Consider the following 16,695-nt stretch of genomic DNA (forward strand, 5'->3'; position numbering starts at 1 on the left):
AGGCTATCAGAACAGTTCTGAACTGAAAAACTTCAGTATTTTTGTTTGTTCCCAAACATCTGGCTAATGGCCACTTGGCAGCTATATCAATCATTTCTCTGTCTGCATAACATGAAACATGCAACTAGCTTATTATTCCTAAAGTAGGTATAATTTGAGGGTCACTCTTTTGATGATTAATTCCAGCTAATAAAGGTATGCATTTTAAAAATGCTTATTTGGTGGTATAAATATTAATTGACGCTCATAGAAAAGTTATCCCATTCATAATAAATATTGCCATCTATGTTGACTATTTTACTTTTCAAAAAGAAATTCACTTCCAGAGTAACAAGATGTAGAGGCGTGAAAGATGGCTCTTCTTTTCATGAAAACTAAAATTATATTTTTCAACTTTTCCCACATTACCCTTGCCTAGACTGAATTTTGATTTTTAAAGTATTTTCAGATAACTAGCTCTTGGTTACTGCTGATAGCACTAGTTTGCTGCTTCTTACATCCCTTCCTATATTAAAGGGAATGAACCAAACAGCACCCAGCAAAGATTTGGAAGTGGAGTTGTTTTTTCGGTAGGAGATTCTAGTAACTGTAACTCCCTTTAAAGCTCTGATGTACTTGAAAATTTGGCATGGCTGTTCGCTTTTTTCTTTTAGGAGAAGTAGGGGGAGAATAGGTAATGACTCTTTTGCTTGCTCAGTAAACCCAGAATGTTCTACTCAGCTGATCTTGTGAGGATTCCAGTTCTGTTTGATTCTGCTCTGAATGACTAATAATTATAATCCCTAAGTAGGTGCCACAGTGTTGTCTGGGAATTTCTGAATAGTTGTAATTACCAGATATTGAATTACAAAATTCAGTTACAGAATCACAAAATTGATGGATATTCTCTCAAGTGAAAATTTTCTTTCAAAACACGCATTACGTAGCCTCAGTTTCCCAATCAAAAAAACTAGTGTTATTTTAAACATCAGTGTGGCACTTGGAGAATCAGGACAAAATCTACATGCGAAATATATAAAGGGCTACATTTTTATCTGTGAGAAAAAGAAAATACTCATTTGTCCATTTGTCATTGAATTTACTATATATTTAGCAGAAGACACATATAATTATAGGCGGGAGCATATTCTCATTGAAAAACATTAAGCATTGAAATTATGTGTATTAACACCTGCCTATGAGATGTATATATGAAGTGTATTTGTCTAGGTGAAGTCTTCCTTTTCTTATGGGGGTCTGTTGTATGTTCATAGGAAAGTCCCGCACTCATTAAATAGCTTCCTATTTTGATATCTTTGAGAGAAGAGAGCTATATCTTGGCCTCCCCACTGAGTGAAGTCTCATTATAATTTGTCTCTTTAGGTTTCCAAAATGCTGGGCTCACATGCTTACCTCATTAATGAGACTGGAACACATCTCATAATGGCTGGTTTGTTGCACTAAAGCCACACAGAGTTAAAAGAATGTTGCAGTTTAATCCATTGGCGCAGGAAATGCATTTGCAATGCAGTTGCCCACTTGAGGAGAGATGGATAGAAAAGAGTTTCTTTTCCAAATTCAGTTAATTTTGAGCTCTTTTATTTTGATTCTCCCCCTTTAGGTGTGTTCTTAAAGTGCAGGGAAAGGAATCTAATAAAAACCTAAAGTGGTTTGATAGTCAAAAAGAGGTGTCTCCTTTTGTGTAAAGTATTTTTTGTGTCTGAAGTCACAAAAGGATATTTTCTTCACATATTTTCTTCATAAAGGCTGGATTGTTTCGTGGCTAACCCGATTTGACCATAGTGCACTGCCTGGTGGGAAGTGTTAAACCTCTTATTTTAAGCTAAACAAGATTACTCTGAAGGCTGGCATTCAGGGGCTTGCTTTTAGTGTAATGGGTTAGGGGCTGTGGCACACCCCTTGCAGTTCCAGTAATTGAACTCTTTGGGTACTTCAGTCCCTAATAGCTCTAGAAGGAGCCTGCCATGGGTATGCAAGAAATTGCTAACTGCTTGATTTCCCCATGTTAGCTTAATGAGGAAGAATGGATCACCATGCCAACAAAAACACCATAGCAATGGGTTTAGAAACATCCTTCCCTTGATGTTTGTTTCTCATTTGGGGGTTTCTCATATTCTACAATCGCTACAGAGTGTCAGACAAGACCCTAATGGGATCTGAAATCAATGTGTTCTCTCTCATAGGATACGTGTAAGTTACTGTGGTCCTTTAACCTGAATTCTGGTTCATTCTACTGTTTCATCTTTTTAGATTCAATTCGAAGGCGGTCAAAATGTTAATACACACTTAACGTTAATGTTAGTTTTCTTTTGATATTTCTTGGCCCACAGCTTTTAGATAGTGATCTATCAAAGCCCATCTAATTTCGTTTGGTTTCAAAAAGCTTTTATTCTAGTTACAACCATTCTTTGAATAGCCTTTGTTTTTTAGAACAGTTTCAGGATTACAGAAAATTTGAGGAGAACGAAGTTCCCATATATGTCACATTCAGTTCCACCTGTTTACTGACTTCCCACATTAGTATAGTGTATATGTTACAATGAATTAGCCAATGCTGATACGTTGTTTTTATTATTAACTAATGTTCATACTTAGATTTCCTTCATTTTTACCTAATGTCCTTTTCTGTCCCAGGATGAAATCTGGGATAGCACATAACATTTATTTGTCATGTCTCCTTTGGCTCCTCTTGGCTGTGACGGTTTCTCGGACTTTGTTTTTGATAACCTTGACAGTTTTGAGGATTCCTACTCAGATATTTTGTAAAACATTCTCCACTGGAATTTGCCTGATGTTTTTCTCATGATTACACCGGGTTTATGGATTTTGAGAAGAAGAACAGAGGTCAAGTGACATTTTCATCACACATTATCAAGGGATTAAGGGTACATGCTGTCAGCATGACTTACCATTGTTGTTGTTTTTTTTTAAAGATTTTATTTATTTGACAGAGATGGAGACAGCCAGTGAGAGAGGGAACACGAGCAGGGGGAGTGGGAGAGGAAGAAGCAGGCTCATAGCAGAGGAGCCTGATGTGGGGCTGGATCCCATAACGCCGGGATCACGCCCTGAGCCGAAGGCAGACGCTTAACCGCTGTGCCACCCAGGCGCCCCATGACTTACCATTGTTAAGATTGACCCTAATCACCTGGTGGAGATAGTGTTTTTCAGGTTTATCTATTGCAAAGTTACTCTCTCCCACATCCCTCCTTTCTCTTTGGAAGAAGGCACTGTGCTCTGCCCATATTTATGGAGTGAGGAATTATGCTCCCTCTCCTTCAAGGTGGAGTATATATATAAATTATTTGACATTCTTCTGCAAGGCAGATTTGTCTCTTCTCTCTTATCTGTCTTTCCATCTATCAATCATTTATTTATCAGTATTGATTCATGGATATTTATTTTATACTTTAGTTTATAATTCAGTACTATTTATTTTGTTGCTCAAATTGTTCTGGCTTCAGCCTTTGGGAGCTCTTTAAGCAGGCTTCTGTGTGCCAGAGACAGTTTGACATATCCTCATCTGTGTGTGTGTGTGTGTGTGTGTGTCTGTGTCTGTATGCGCGTGCATGTGTGTGCCTACACCTCACTTTCTGGCACTATAAGATATACCAGGCTCATCTTGTATATTTCCTGCCTCAGTCTTAAAATCAGTCCATTTCTCCAAGGAAACTTGGTTCCTTTTATTTGAAAATGGTATTAGAAATCAAGGTAACACCATTTAAGGAATAAATAAAACAAATTTCTAAATAAAATTAAGAAGAATATCTCTCAAGTATGATTAAAAGAGTAGATGGTCATCTTAAGTTCTCTTTATGTTACGTTTTTAAAAATCTTAAAAAAATGTCCATTTTTTTTTTTTTACCAGTGTTAGCTAGTATTATATGTATGAATAAAGACTATAAAAGAATTTCAAATAGGCTAATAGTTTTGATTTTAACTGAAATAAGAAAAGCTATTGTTTCTGGTGACCTTTTACTACCATATCAAACCAATTATGTTTGGTTTTAAATTTTGGATAAATACCATGTTATTCTTTATGTCAGATTACATGAAATATGCTTTGACACTTTTTGGATTTTTTTTATAATCATACTCTCCCTAATGACAACCTTGTTTGGTGAATTATAATCTGGCCTAAAAAAAGTCTAAGTAGTCATCAGTGAGTTTCAATCTGTAACTGATTTATTGAGCTATTATATGTTTATCTGGATAGGTACAAATACTTTTTTTTTTTGTTAGATTTTTTTTTTTTTTTAAATTTATTCGACAGAGACAGGGACAGCCAGCAAGAGAGGGAACACAAGCAGGGGGAGTGGGAGAGGAAGAAGCAGGCTCATAGCGGAGGAGCCTGATGTGGGCTCGATCCCACAACGCCGGGATCACGCCCTGAGCCGAAGGCAGACGCTTAACCGCTGTGCCACCCAGACACAGAAATACTTTCTGATAGATGTTTGTAATCAATGGAAAGTATTATGCTGTGGTGTAGAGTTAGCTTGAATAACTGAAAGAATTCCTTATCCAAAGTGCTGAATATCTCACTAACATAGTTTTTTATGCCCTTAATCTTTAAATTCTTTCCTCACAAAGACTGGATATACCCATCTACTGAACCTCTTTATATCTTTTGAAATACTAAACATTAAAATTCTTTTGTTTATTCTTTTGGTACAGGAGAAAAGTTTCTAATCTTGTATAGAGGGTAATTATTAATAAGGAAACCCATTTTTTTTCTTCGAAGGGAAACAAATACCCTGACAACTTGATGATGGCAAAACTTTGATAAATCATATGAATATGTTCTGGAAACAATTTCTAATTATACTTTTAACCATGCATTCCTTCTTGTCGCATATTCAGAAATGTCAGAAATACATGCTTTTATATTGCTGTTTTGAGGTGAATCTCCAGTGAGAACTTTTTTAGGAAGGAGGGCAGCTAGGAGAAATCCTATATTACTGATACAAAGAAAGCTTATGACTTCAGTGAAGAATAGTGGATACAAAATAAAGGATGCTAGATTTTTGTTATGTCTGGCTAGCCTTTTCTCTCAGTTATTCTTATAACTTTCAGATACTGATTTTTATCTGCTTTATTATTACAACTCTACTGTCATTGCCAAGGGCTTAATTTGGAATTAAATGAGCCTTATGCTTAAGTAATTTATTTTCATTAGTTTGCCAAAAAGTGAGTCTCCTGATGGTTTTAATACTCTAAGGCAGAATGTTTACATTTTTCTTTCATTGAGTATAAAATATTCCTTTTCAGTTTCCTTTATGTCTCACAGAATCTTGAGATCAGAAGGCAATATTGAAGCTGCCACTATGAATGGCAGTTTTCCTTGAATAGTAGAGAGGGAAGCTGTTAGAGTTGGTTTTTGCTCTTCTCTTGTGCAATTTTTTTAGGCAAAGACTCTCAGAGAAGAAAATAATGCACTACAGGGCTTCTATAAAGGCATCACCACTAGTTAATATGATAGGTTCTTCTCATCAGATTTGCCTTCATATTTCAGGTGATGCTTGGGAAAGATTTTGATGTTTTACGGTAAATTTCACATTATTTGTTCATTATAGCTATGTTCTTTTATTCTATTAGTGTGTCCAAAGACTCGAGATAAAATTGTTAACCATGAACTTGATAGACATACTTGATTTTCATTTTATGATTTCCTGTATCTGACAGTTCCAGAAAAATCCCTCTAAAATTTTGTAGTTAGGAATATGTATATATGTATGTATGTGTGTATATACGTATTCGGTAACATGTAAACTGAAGCTAATTTCCCTTTTAGTGTTAAAGAATAACTTTTTAAAAAGATGAAGAACACATTTCAACTTCTAGAAAAATTAGACTTTCATAAAGCTGATTTATATGATTTTATGAATAAATAGTCAGTTAAAACTGGAGGGAACCCTGTCTATATAGTAATTGACATGAAATGTATCTGATAAGATTGCTTAAGGATGCACTCATTTTCCCATTTTTAATTCTACTTTTGGAATGAAGTTGTAGTCAGGGAAATAAATGTTCCTCCAGAACATTTTACTGCCTTCATGTGTACTTTTCACAGAGAGGTATGGAGTTAGGCAGAATATGTTGTGATGTAAAGGTGACAAGGCCAGGTTTCTGTATATGATGACAGTCAAGCTGGCCTTGGAGTTGTGCAGTATTTTTTCATTTGATCCTTTGTGTGGAGGATTGAGAGTGAGAATTTAGCATAATGGGATTTAAAATGTGGGGGGGTGGTGCCTGGGTGTCTCAGTTGGTTAAGGGCCCAGCTCTTGATTTCGACTCTGGTCATGATCACAGGGTCATGAGATGGAGCCCCATTTTGGGCTCCCTGCTCAACGAGGAATCTGCTGGAGATTCTCTCCCCCTGCCACCCCAGCCCTCCTCCTGTTTGCACGTGTGCACTCTCTCTCAAATAAATCTTTAAAAAAATGTGTGAGATAATGACAGGTAAAAAATTGACTTTTGGTTTGAGGGTCAGAGTTTAAGAATCATTTTCAAACACCTATAAATGTTAGGCTCTGTAGTAATCTCTGAGAATTCAAAGATGGGCCATTTGTTATATCCCAGACCTAAAAGAGCATTTTTAGGTAATGCTGTCGTAATTTTGTATCCCAACTTGGGTGCCTTGTGATTTATCTAATTTTCTTGTGTAATTAAGAGATTTTCTAGCAAAATTAAGGTAAGGATTACAAAATAATTGTAGATAGATTGACTTGGGACATGGAAAAGTTTTTTTTTAATATTGGGAAACTTTAATTATAAAACAATAGCTACGGTAAATACTAAATATCTAAAAGTGTATGAACTCACAGATACTTATGTGTCCATAACCAGAATTTGGATTTGTTACCATTATTTGTATATTTATATGTTTCAAAAAATTATTTCAATCTAAGAAATGTAAGTTTAGACATAAAAGACTGTCAAACATTTTTGGGGTTTTTTGGATACATTTTTTGGGACTGTGAATAAATTGCAACCACTCAGAAATTTGAAGCCATCTTTGTCTCTTCAACTATCCATCCAGCTCCCTTCTGTGCCCTGTCCTAGCAGTTTCACGTCATCTGATGTTTGGCTAATTGTTTCAAGACTTGACCAGGGGTGGAGGATGGGGGGGCAGATTTTATAAACATAGGTATGCATTTGTGAAGAATATACGGGATTTTTTTCCTGAATGGCCTGTATGATTTTATAATATGCATATTTTGCAACCTGAGTTTTTACGAGTCGTATTACTATCTAATGATTTGGTTCATTTGCATTAATTGCTATATAGTATTTTTCATGTTGGCATATATGTATGCCTACATATATAAATATATGTATCCATATACTGTATATGTAGTTTGTATGTATGGTTTATTCCTGTTAGTTGCCTTATAGATTCAGAACATATGGGTATGCCATGATTTATTTTCGTATTGTTCTAGTGAAATTTTTAGAGATTTATTTTTTACAAATTATTAATTTTCCTGAGTACTTCCAAATTTCTCACCAAACTGTCTAATTTATATTTTCTCAGTATGTAATAGTTCTTGTTACAACACAATTTTAGTGAGTTTTGTAGCCAATTCTTTTTTTCCCGTTTTTTTTTAAAACTTAGATTCACTGAAGTACGTTCTTTTTACTTTAATTTTCATTTTATTAACAAATGAATTATAATTGTTTGTTGTTGTCTTTTCTCTGAATTACCCATCTATATTTTTAAATCTATTCTATTGGATTATTTGCCTTTTGTGATTCACGTTTAGGAGACTAATTTTTTTTCTGGGAAAAAATCCTTTGTCTTCTGTATTTTGCAGCAAGACTTGAATATTTCAACTCTGAATTGTACTTATTACAGAGATCTCAATTCCTTTGTAGCCTGACCTCATGACACTCATTTATTATACTAAGAAGGCAATTTGTCCCAGAGCCTCAGAGAAAGCATTATTTATGTTTTATTATGATTTATTCATTTAGAATGAGGAAAATATGCCTTAAAACTTTGTGAAATGAAAGCCAGAATCCCACAGTATTTTCAGTGTCAGTGTTAAGAATTAGACTTGTACAAATATGTGATGATTCTCTGCTTCGGCTGCATTAGAATCTCCTGTGGAGATATTAGTCAGACCAGGGCATTGGTATTTTTAGCAGCTCACAATTAATGTTGATGGTCGGTTAGGTTTGAAAGCTATCTTTTAAGGCACTATGATTCTTTGCCTCCCAAAGTGTTTTCTAGACAGACTAGAACATGCACACTCCACAAGTGCAGTGTCTGTCCTCTCTCTACTTGTATGGATACATCTGGAGCCTAGTAGGAGAGTGCCTGCCACACACAGGACTCTTAGTGATGTGCTCAGTGAATTCATTATGTTTTCACTATTGAATTGCAGTCATTTTCTGGGGCGCCTGGGTGGCTCAGTCGTGAGGTGTCTATCTTTGGCTCAGGGCATGATCCCAGGGTCCTGGATCGAGCCCCGCATCTGGCTCCCTGCTCTGCTGGGAGCCTGCTGCTTCCTCTCCCACTCCCCCTGCTTGTGTTCGCTCTCTTGCTGGCTGTCTCTCTCTCTGTCAAATAAATGAATAAAAATCTTAAATACATAAATAAATTGCAGTCATTTTCTAATGTTATCCATCAGAGATTATCCTTCTATCATGTTACGCTTCCCAGACTTAGACTTCTCATCTTCTATGTGTGGATTTTTACTAGTTGTACCTTTCAGGTCTGATGGTAATTCTTCAGAACTCTCATGCCTCATCTTACAAATACCTGTGCTGAATCAGTGTGCTACACTAAGCCAAGAACAACAGCAGCAGCAACAAAATGCTGAGGCTGATTATATGACTTGACTCCTAGCTGTTAACTCTATAAAAATTTATCTGAGTTAATCCACAAGTCAGAGCATAGGGACTATGATTTTTTAAAAATACTTGAGGAGGAGAGAGATTGAGAGAGAAATTGAGAGAACGAGCGGGAGGAGGGGCAGAAGGAGAAGTAGACCCCCCCCCCCCACCGCTGAGCAGGGAGCCCAATGTGGGACTCGATCTCAGGACCCTGGGATCATGATCTAAGCCTCCGAAGGCATGCATTTCACCGACTGAGCCACCCAGGCGCCCCTAGGGACTATGGTTAATAAAAAAGCCTTTCCATGCTTTCTTTTCTTTCACATTATTTTTAAGGCTGTTACCACAGAAACAATGAATGAGGTTAGAAGAGAGATTTGGTTTTATCAGAAGCCCATTTTATAGGTGACCATTTTTAACAAAATTCTGTGAGAAGACATTAAAGAGATTTGAAAGTTATGATTTCAAAGAAATCATAAAGTACATAAAAAGTGAGGCCTTAGAAGCTCTTCCACTTGAAACATTTTAACATCAATTTTTTTTTACCTGTTCATTCAGTTTTCCTTTAGTGGTGTAATTTATTCAGCCCTTATAGACCTTACCTGTAAGTTACATCAGTTGTTTAAATAGGAGCTGTACATGAAAATGTTTTAAAATATAAAGTACTTTATAAATTAATGTTAGCATTTGATTATTCTGCTTTTTCATTTTTGTCAGCTCAGCATTTAGACTTCTAGTTTATCGCTGAGTAGTTTTCATTAATCTTTATTTTGTAGTTTATTGTATTTAAATATTCATTGAGTATGATAAAAATGAGAATCATTTTATCACATCTTCAGCCTTAATGCTTTATTTTGATAATTTATTAAAATTTAATAAATTGCTAAAGATGCACTTATTGAAAATTAATAAGGTAGTTTTTGCATTATGATATTTCTCTTTTAAATAAAATGGAATTATGCAATGATTAAGGCTAACTTTTGGAGTTTCATGACTGGCAAAGAATCCTGATTACACTTCCCTTCCCCATGTGGTTCTCTTACTCCTTTACTTTTCTTCTTGACTGATGAGGATTTTTGTAATGACTCTCCCTTCTCCTTACTCTCACCAGAAGACATTGGAATAGAATGGCCTCAGTTACACTTTGTATACTTAGTTATACTTAGTCGCAAAATGGACTTTTGCTACAAACCTTAACCTTGAATTGTTTTTTCAAGATCATTCTTCCTCATCCATGGTATCTTATTTCATTTATCTTTGCCAAATTACATGTTTCTCTTGTGTAATCAAAGAATACTCAATTATGTAATTGGTCCATCAAGTTATTATAGCTTCTAATGCGCAGTTTTGTGTCTCGTGGGTTTTTTTTCTAAAATCAATAAACTTTAGAATTTTTGCTGGGTAGAATTTCAGAAGAGCAAAAGAATGGTTTGCAAAAGGTATTTTTAGATTTCAGTTATTCTGAACCATTTCATGTTTCCAGAGAAGACCTGAAAGTGAGAAATTAGTGATGACCGAACATATTACTCCCCCTACACTAAAAATTCCATGCAGCATTATGTGAAATACTTTTGAGTAGAAGTCGGCCACAGATGTTTTAAAACATTGAGGCAGTTAATTCTGTGAATTTAGCATTACTGTGATCTGATATTAACAATCCCACCTTTTAAAATTGTCAGTTTCCATCTGTTTGCTGTTTCTCATTTTCCTTATTTTGAATTTTAAACTTCTAATCTCCTCCTTTACTTCATTTCTTTTATATCCAGAAGTACCCTGTCTTTAATATTTAAAATATTTTCAAAATAATTTTGAAATTCAAAAGACATATCTCTCTCTCTCACACACACACACAACCCTCTAAGAATTAGAATCTTCTTTGTAGAGGTGAGAACTTCTAAAGTCTTAGAGTAAGATCCCATTAATGATTTTGAAGGTTGGAAATAATGTAATCTGTGTTTAAAAGGGCTGGGTCACCAGTTAGAAGGAGATTTTTGTGATAATCCAAGTATGGGCATTTTGGACTCAAGTGGTGACAGAAGAGAGGGCGAGAAATGGACAAATTCGGCGTATATTTTGAAGAGAAAGTGAGAGTAGTTGGGAATGGATAGAATGGGGAGGGAGGGAGGCTGGGAAGAAGAAACTGGTTACGTAGTTTTACCATCTTTGGGTGGTGGTGATGACTGAAGGAGGAAGTGTTTAGAGTCGGGTATGAAATCAAGCTTTATGTTGGGCATTTTGAATTTGAGATACCTAAGTGAATATGTCCAATAGGCAATTGAACAAATGCCTGAAGATAAGGTTAAGGTGGAATCATTAGCATATATTAATATTTTTAAAAATTACAGACCTTTGTGTATGGTGTAAGAGAATGGTCGAGTTTCATTCTTCTGTATAAAGCTGTCCGATTTTCCCAGCACCATTTATTGAAGAGACTGTCTTTTTTCCATTGGATATTTTTTCCTGCTTTGTCAAAGATTGGTTGACTGTAGAGTTGAGGGTCCATATCTGAGCTCTCTATTCTGTTCCATTGATCTGTGTGTCTGTTTTTGTGCCAGTACCATGCTGTCTTGGTGATCGCAGGTTTGTAATCTAGCTTGAAACCAGGCAACATGATGCCCCCAGCTTTGTTTTTCTTTTTCAACATTTCCTTAGTGAGTCGGTGTCTTTTCTGGTTCTCCACGAATTTTAGGATTGTCTGTTCCAGCACTTTGAAAAAATGGCATTGATATTTTGATCAGGTTGGTGTTGAAAATATATCTCTGGGTAGCACAGGCATTTTAACAATGTTTATTCTTCCCATCCATGAGCATGGACTGTTTTTCCATCTTTTTGCATCTTCAATTTCTTTCGTCAGTGTTCTGTAGTTTCTAGAGTATAGATCCTTTACCTTTTTGGTTAGGTTTGTTCCAAGGTAGGGGGGGAAATCAGAGGAGGAGATGAACAAGAGACTGTGGACTCCAGGAAACAATCGGAGGGTTTTAGAGGGGAGGAAGTGGGGGATGGATTAGCCCAGTGATGGGTATTAAGGAGGGCAGGTATTGCATGGAGCACTGGGTGTTATACGCAAACAATGAATCATGGAACACTACATCAAAAACTAATGATGTACTGTATGGTGACTAACATAACATAATAATAAAAAAAAATCACTAGTAAAACAACATGGAGAGGCTTTATTGAAGTTAAACAATTGTTTATAAGGATTAAAAGACCATCTGAATTAGGTAAAACGTGTTCTTGGTAACAAATTCAAACAATACAGAACTGGATAAAGCAAAAAGTGGGGGCCCCAGACTCTCCCTACAGAGGTAGCTTTCCTACTTTAAGACTCATTAAGAGGCTTGCCTGGGTGGCTCAGTTGTTAAGCATCTGCCTTCGGCTCAGGGCCTAATCCCAGGGTCCTGGGATTGAGCCCCGCGTGCGGCTCCCTGCTCCACTGGGATCCTGCTTCTTCCTCTCCCACTCCCCCTGCTTGTATTCCCTCTCTCGCTGGCTGCCTCTCTCTTTGTCAAATAAATAAAATCTTTTTTAAAAAAAAATAAGACTCATTAAGAAAGAAAAATTGCTGCCTATTCTTTTTTGTTATTTCTGATTTTTGTTAAACTTACTGAAAGTTTGCCTTCAGGGGCATCTGGGTGGTTCAGTCAGTTAAGCATCTGCCTTCAGCTCAGGTTATGATCTTGGGGTCCTGGGATGGAGCCCCATGCTGGGCTCCCTGCTCAGCAGAGTGTCTGCTTGTACCTCTCCCTCTGCCATTCCTCCTGCTTATGTTCATGCAGTCTCTTTCAAATAAATAAATAAAATCTTTAAAAAAAGAAAGAAAAAAAATAAAATTACAGATGTTGCCAGGATCATTAGGTTAATAGTAGAGATGGAGCAGATGGTCCATGACCAGTTTTGTGGCTTCCAGCAATGAAAGGTGGGGTGAATGAGGAGCCTGAGGAAGAGAATCCAGTGGCAGTTGTATATAATACATAGAGACTATTTTTTTGTTTTCATTTTTTTAATGATGTCATGTTAGTCACCATAAAGTACATCATTAGTTTTTGATGTAGTGCTCCATGATTTATTGTTTGCTTATAATACCCAGTGTTCCATGCGGTATGTGCCCTCCTTAATACCCATCACCGGGCTGGCCTATCCGCCCAACCCCCTCCTCTCTAAAACCCTCAGTTTGTTTCCTGGAGTCTGTAGTCTCTCGTGGTTGTCTTCCCCTCTGATTTCCCTCCCTTCACTCTTCCCTTTCTTCTCCTAATGTCCTCCATGCTATTCCTTATGTTCCACAAATGAGTGAAACCATAGGATAATTGTCTTTCTCTGCTTCACTTATACACTTAGAGATTGTTTTAATAGAAGTCATACATGCTCAAGATATATTCAAGATATATTGCTCTTTTGGACTTTTTAAAATGGAGAAATGATTGACATGTAGCATTTTATTAGTTGTAGGTGCACAACATACTGATTTGGTGTATGTCTATATGGCAGATGATCACCACAGGAGGTGTAGTTGACACCCATCAACACACAAAAATTTTGTTTTTTTTTTTCCTTGTGTTAACAGCTTTTAAGATCTGATGTCTTAGCAACTTTCAAATATCCAGTACAGTATTGTTAACTATAGTCACCACGATGTCTATGACATCCTTAGAACTTGTCTTCTAACTAGAGGTGCCTTTGACCAGCTTCACTGCTTCACCCATTTTGATAGCTCTCCCGTTCTGTCTCTGGCAACCACCCATCTGTTTTCTTTATTTAGGAGTTCAGGGTTTTTGTTTTTTGAGATTCCACCTACAAGGGAGATCATACAGTGTTTGTCTTTCTCCAGCTGACTTATTTCACTTAGCATAATGCCCTCAAGGTCCATCCATGTTGTTGCACATTGCAAGATTTCCTTCTTTTTTTGTGTGTGGGCAAATCATACTCCATCAAATGTCTATAGCACACTTTCTTTATTCTTCATCTGTCGATGGACACCTAGGTTGTTACCATGCCTTGGCTATTATAAATAAATAATGCTGCAATAAATGTAGGGGTACAGATATTTTTTTGAGATAGTGATTTTGTTTCTCTCAGATAAATACCAGAAGTGGAATTGATAGAGCATATGGTAGTTCTACTTTTAATTTTTGAGGCAACTCTGCACTGTTTTCCATAGTTGCTGCACCAGTTTACATTCCTACCAACAATGCACAAGGGTTCTCTTTTCTCCACATCCCCGCCAACACTTGTTATTTCTTGTCTTTTTGATTCTAGCTGTTCTAACAGGTGTGAGCTAGTATCTCATTGTGGTTTGGGTTTACATGTCCCTGATGATCAGTGATGTTAAGCACCTTTTCATGTACCTGTGTCTGTGTCTTCCCTGGAAAAATGTCTATTCAGATCCTATGTCCACTTTTAATCAGAGTATTTTTTTTTCTTTTGAGTTGTGTGAGTTTTTTTTAATGTATTTTGGATATTAGCTCCTTATCAAACATGATTTGCAAATATAATTCAGTAGATTGCCTTTTCATTGTGTTGATGATTTCCTTTGCTGTATATTAGTTTTTTATTAGATGTAGTTGCAATTATGTATTTGTGCTTTTGCCTTTTGTGTTTTTTTTCACTAAATATTTGGCATATCTTTAAAGTTCCAAGCACCATTTTGAGTGTTACTAATGTATAATGCTATACAATATCTATGTGTGCAGTAAGAGATCACATTACCAAGGAATCATTAAAGTTGGGATATGGTATCCATCCCTCCCCCTCCCGCTTGCCTTTTTGGGACTTAGATTGTTTGAGGTCACTAAATTCTTAGGTTGAAAGAGTTTGCCAGAAAATTCTCATTAACAGGAATGCCCTTTGGCCTTCCTCTCATAATTTTCTGTCTCTCTCTTAAAATAAATAAGCACATTATCAAAGTCATTTTATTTTTAAAAAGTTGTCATCAGTGTGGAGAATTTGGGATTCATGAGGAGTGTTTTTAAATGTTTGATGTCACTGATGTCAGTGACAGCATGGGGTAGCAGGTGAAAGCCTGGTTGATAAATTCTGCAAGAAAATTCAAGACAGTGAAATGAGGATGGGCATAGACATAGCTAAATGCTGTTACTCCTTTGAGCCAAGCAGAATCCTGTCATACTCTATATTTTGGGGCATGCCTGCTCTTTGTTTTCCCTAGAACCTAAACTATAAAGTGAAAGAAGATAGTTATTAGATGTCTATTCTATCCTGTGCAGAGTGCTGAGTACTTTTATACTATGGTCTGTTTAACCTGACACCAATTCCAAGTTGGAAATACATTCAACCTATTTTAAAGAGGTCAAGGAATTGAAGCTTTTGTTCTTGGTATTTATAGAACAAGAAGAAAAAATGCTCATCAAAAGTTACATACAAAGTAGGCTTCCACAGTCAATTTTTTTTTTTCAGGTAAATTTTCCCTAAGCACGTTTAAAAGGAGATAGAAATAAAGTCATATATTTAAGACCTATGTGGTTTTAACTGTCCACTTCAAAATGTCTTTTCATCTCTCAGTGTTAAGTGAAGTGTTACCACGCTGTATTGTTGGTGATCTTAATTTTTTCCCTTCTCTTTTGGTTTCAGAGGAAGAACTTGTCTCTTTTCCTCAGCATTAGTTTGTTAACTTTCTGGGGGACTTCCCTTTTGGGTGCCCGTTTATACTGGATGGGAAACAAACCACCAAGCTTTTCCAACTCTGACAACCCAGCTGCTGATTCGGATAGCCTGTTGACTCGGACGCTCACTTTCTTCTACTTGCCAACCAAGAACCTCTGGCTGTTGCTATGCCCAGATACACTCAGTTTTGATTGGTCGATGGATGCCGTGCCTCTGCTCAAAACAATTTGTGATTGGAGAAACCTACACACTGTGGCCTTCTATATTGGACTTCTCCTCCTTGCCTACTATGGCTTGAAGAGCCCAAGCGTGGAAAGAGAATGCAATGGGAAATTTGTAACAAATGGCAAGCAGAATGCAAATGGACATAGCTGCCATTCAGATGTGGAGTACCGGAACTCAGAGATTAAGCCCAGCTTTGCATCCAAAGTAGAAAATGGCATTAAAAATAATGCATCACAGAGAACACAACTTCCTTCTACGGAGAACATTGTTGTTCTTTCTTTATCTTTGTTAATAATACCCTTTGTTCCTGCCACGAACCTGTTTTTCTATGTCGGCTTTGTAATTGCAGAGCGAGTATTGTATATTCCTAGTATGGGCTTCTGCCTCCTCATTACAGTGGGTGCCAGAGCCCTTTATGTCAAAGTCCAAAAGCGGTTTCTCAAGAGCTTGATTTTTTATGCCACAGCTACATTAATTGTTTTCTATGGACTCAAGACTGCGATCAGGAATGGAGACTGGCAGAATGAGGAAATGCTATATAGGTCAGGGATAAAAGTAAACCCAGCTAAAGGTAATACTTTATTTTATACTTTTTTCTGGACAGTTTGCTCATTGTGCCTTTTTATATCCTTGCTTTCTTGCCTTAAAACTCAGTATTCAGGAGGAAGAGGTCTTTTTCTGCAGTTCCTGTGTCTTTCTTTCATTTCATTTTTTTTAAGAGCTGAGCTGAGCGGTACAACCAATTTAGAGAATTCCATATTTGGAATAGGGAAGTATGTTCTGATGTTCTGGACTACATTTGTCCAGAGGAATTCGAATGGTTGTGGAAAAGTATTGACTGTCATAAGAATTTAGACAAATGCTTGTTGGTTTCTGTGTGTTAAATACTGATACAGACATCATCTCTTTCATCATGTAATAAAAGTCAGGCTGTCTCACTTGAGGATATTTTAGCTTTGCTCTTTTCCAAGCATTGCCTGAGGAAATACCGTAAGACTTACATCGACATCTTTA

The 16,695-nt window shown here is 36.6% G+C and overlaps 1 protein-coding gene across 8 annotated transcripts in view; it reads left to right on the forward strand.

Moving 5' to 3' along the window:
• Positions 1–16,695, forward strand: part of TMTC2 (transmembrane O-mannosyltransferase targeting cadherins 2) — a 674,893-nt gene that overhangs the window by 182,046 nt on the left and 476,152 nt on the right. For all 8 annotated transcript variants that reach the window (XR_004620732.1, XR_004620733.1, XR_004620731.1 and 5 more), the window contains exon 3: positions 15,424–16,252. Coding sequence is in view for 5 of the 8 variants with exons in the window: in XM_019800450.2 (XP_019656009.1) it covers positions 15,424–16,252 (829 nt within the window). In the remaining 3 variants the exon portion in view is untranslated. The remainder of the gene's footprint in view (positions 1–15,423; positions 16,253–16,695) is intronic.

This window comes from Ailuropoda melanoleuca, chromosome 15 (genome assembly GCF_002007445.2).
Source record: "Ailuropoda melanoleuca isolate Jingjing chromosome 15, ASM200744v2, whole genome shotgun sequence".
Lineage (NCBI taxonomy): Eukaryota > Metazoa > Chordata > Mammalia > Carnivora > Ursidae > Ailuropoda > Ailuropoda melanoleuca.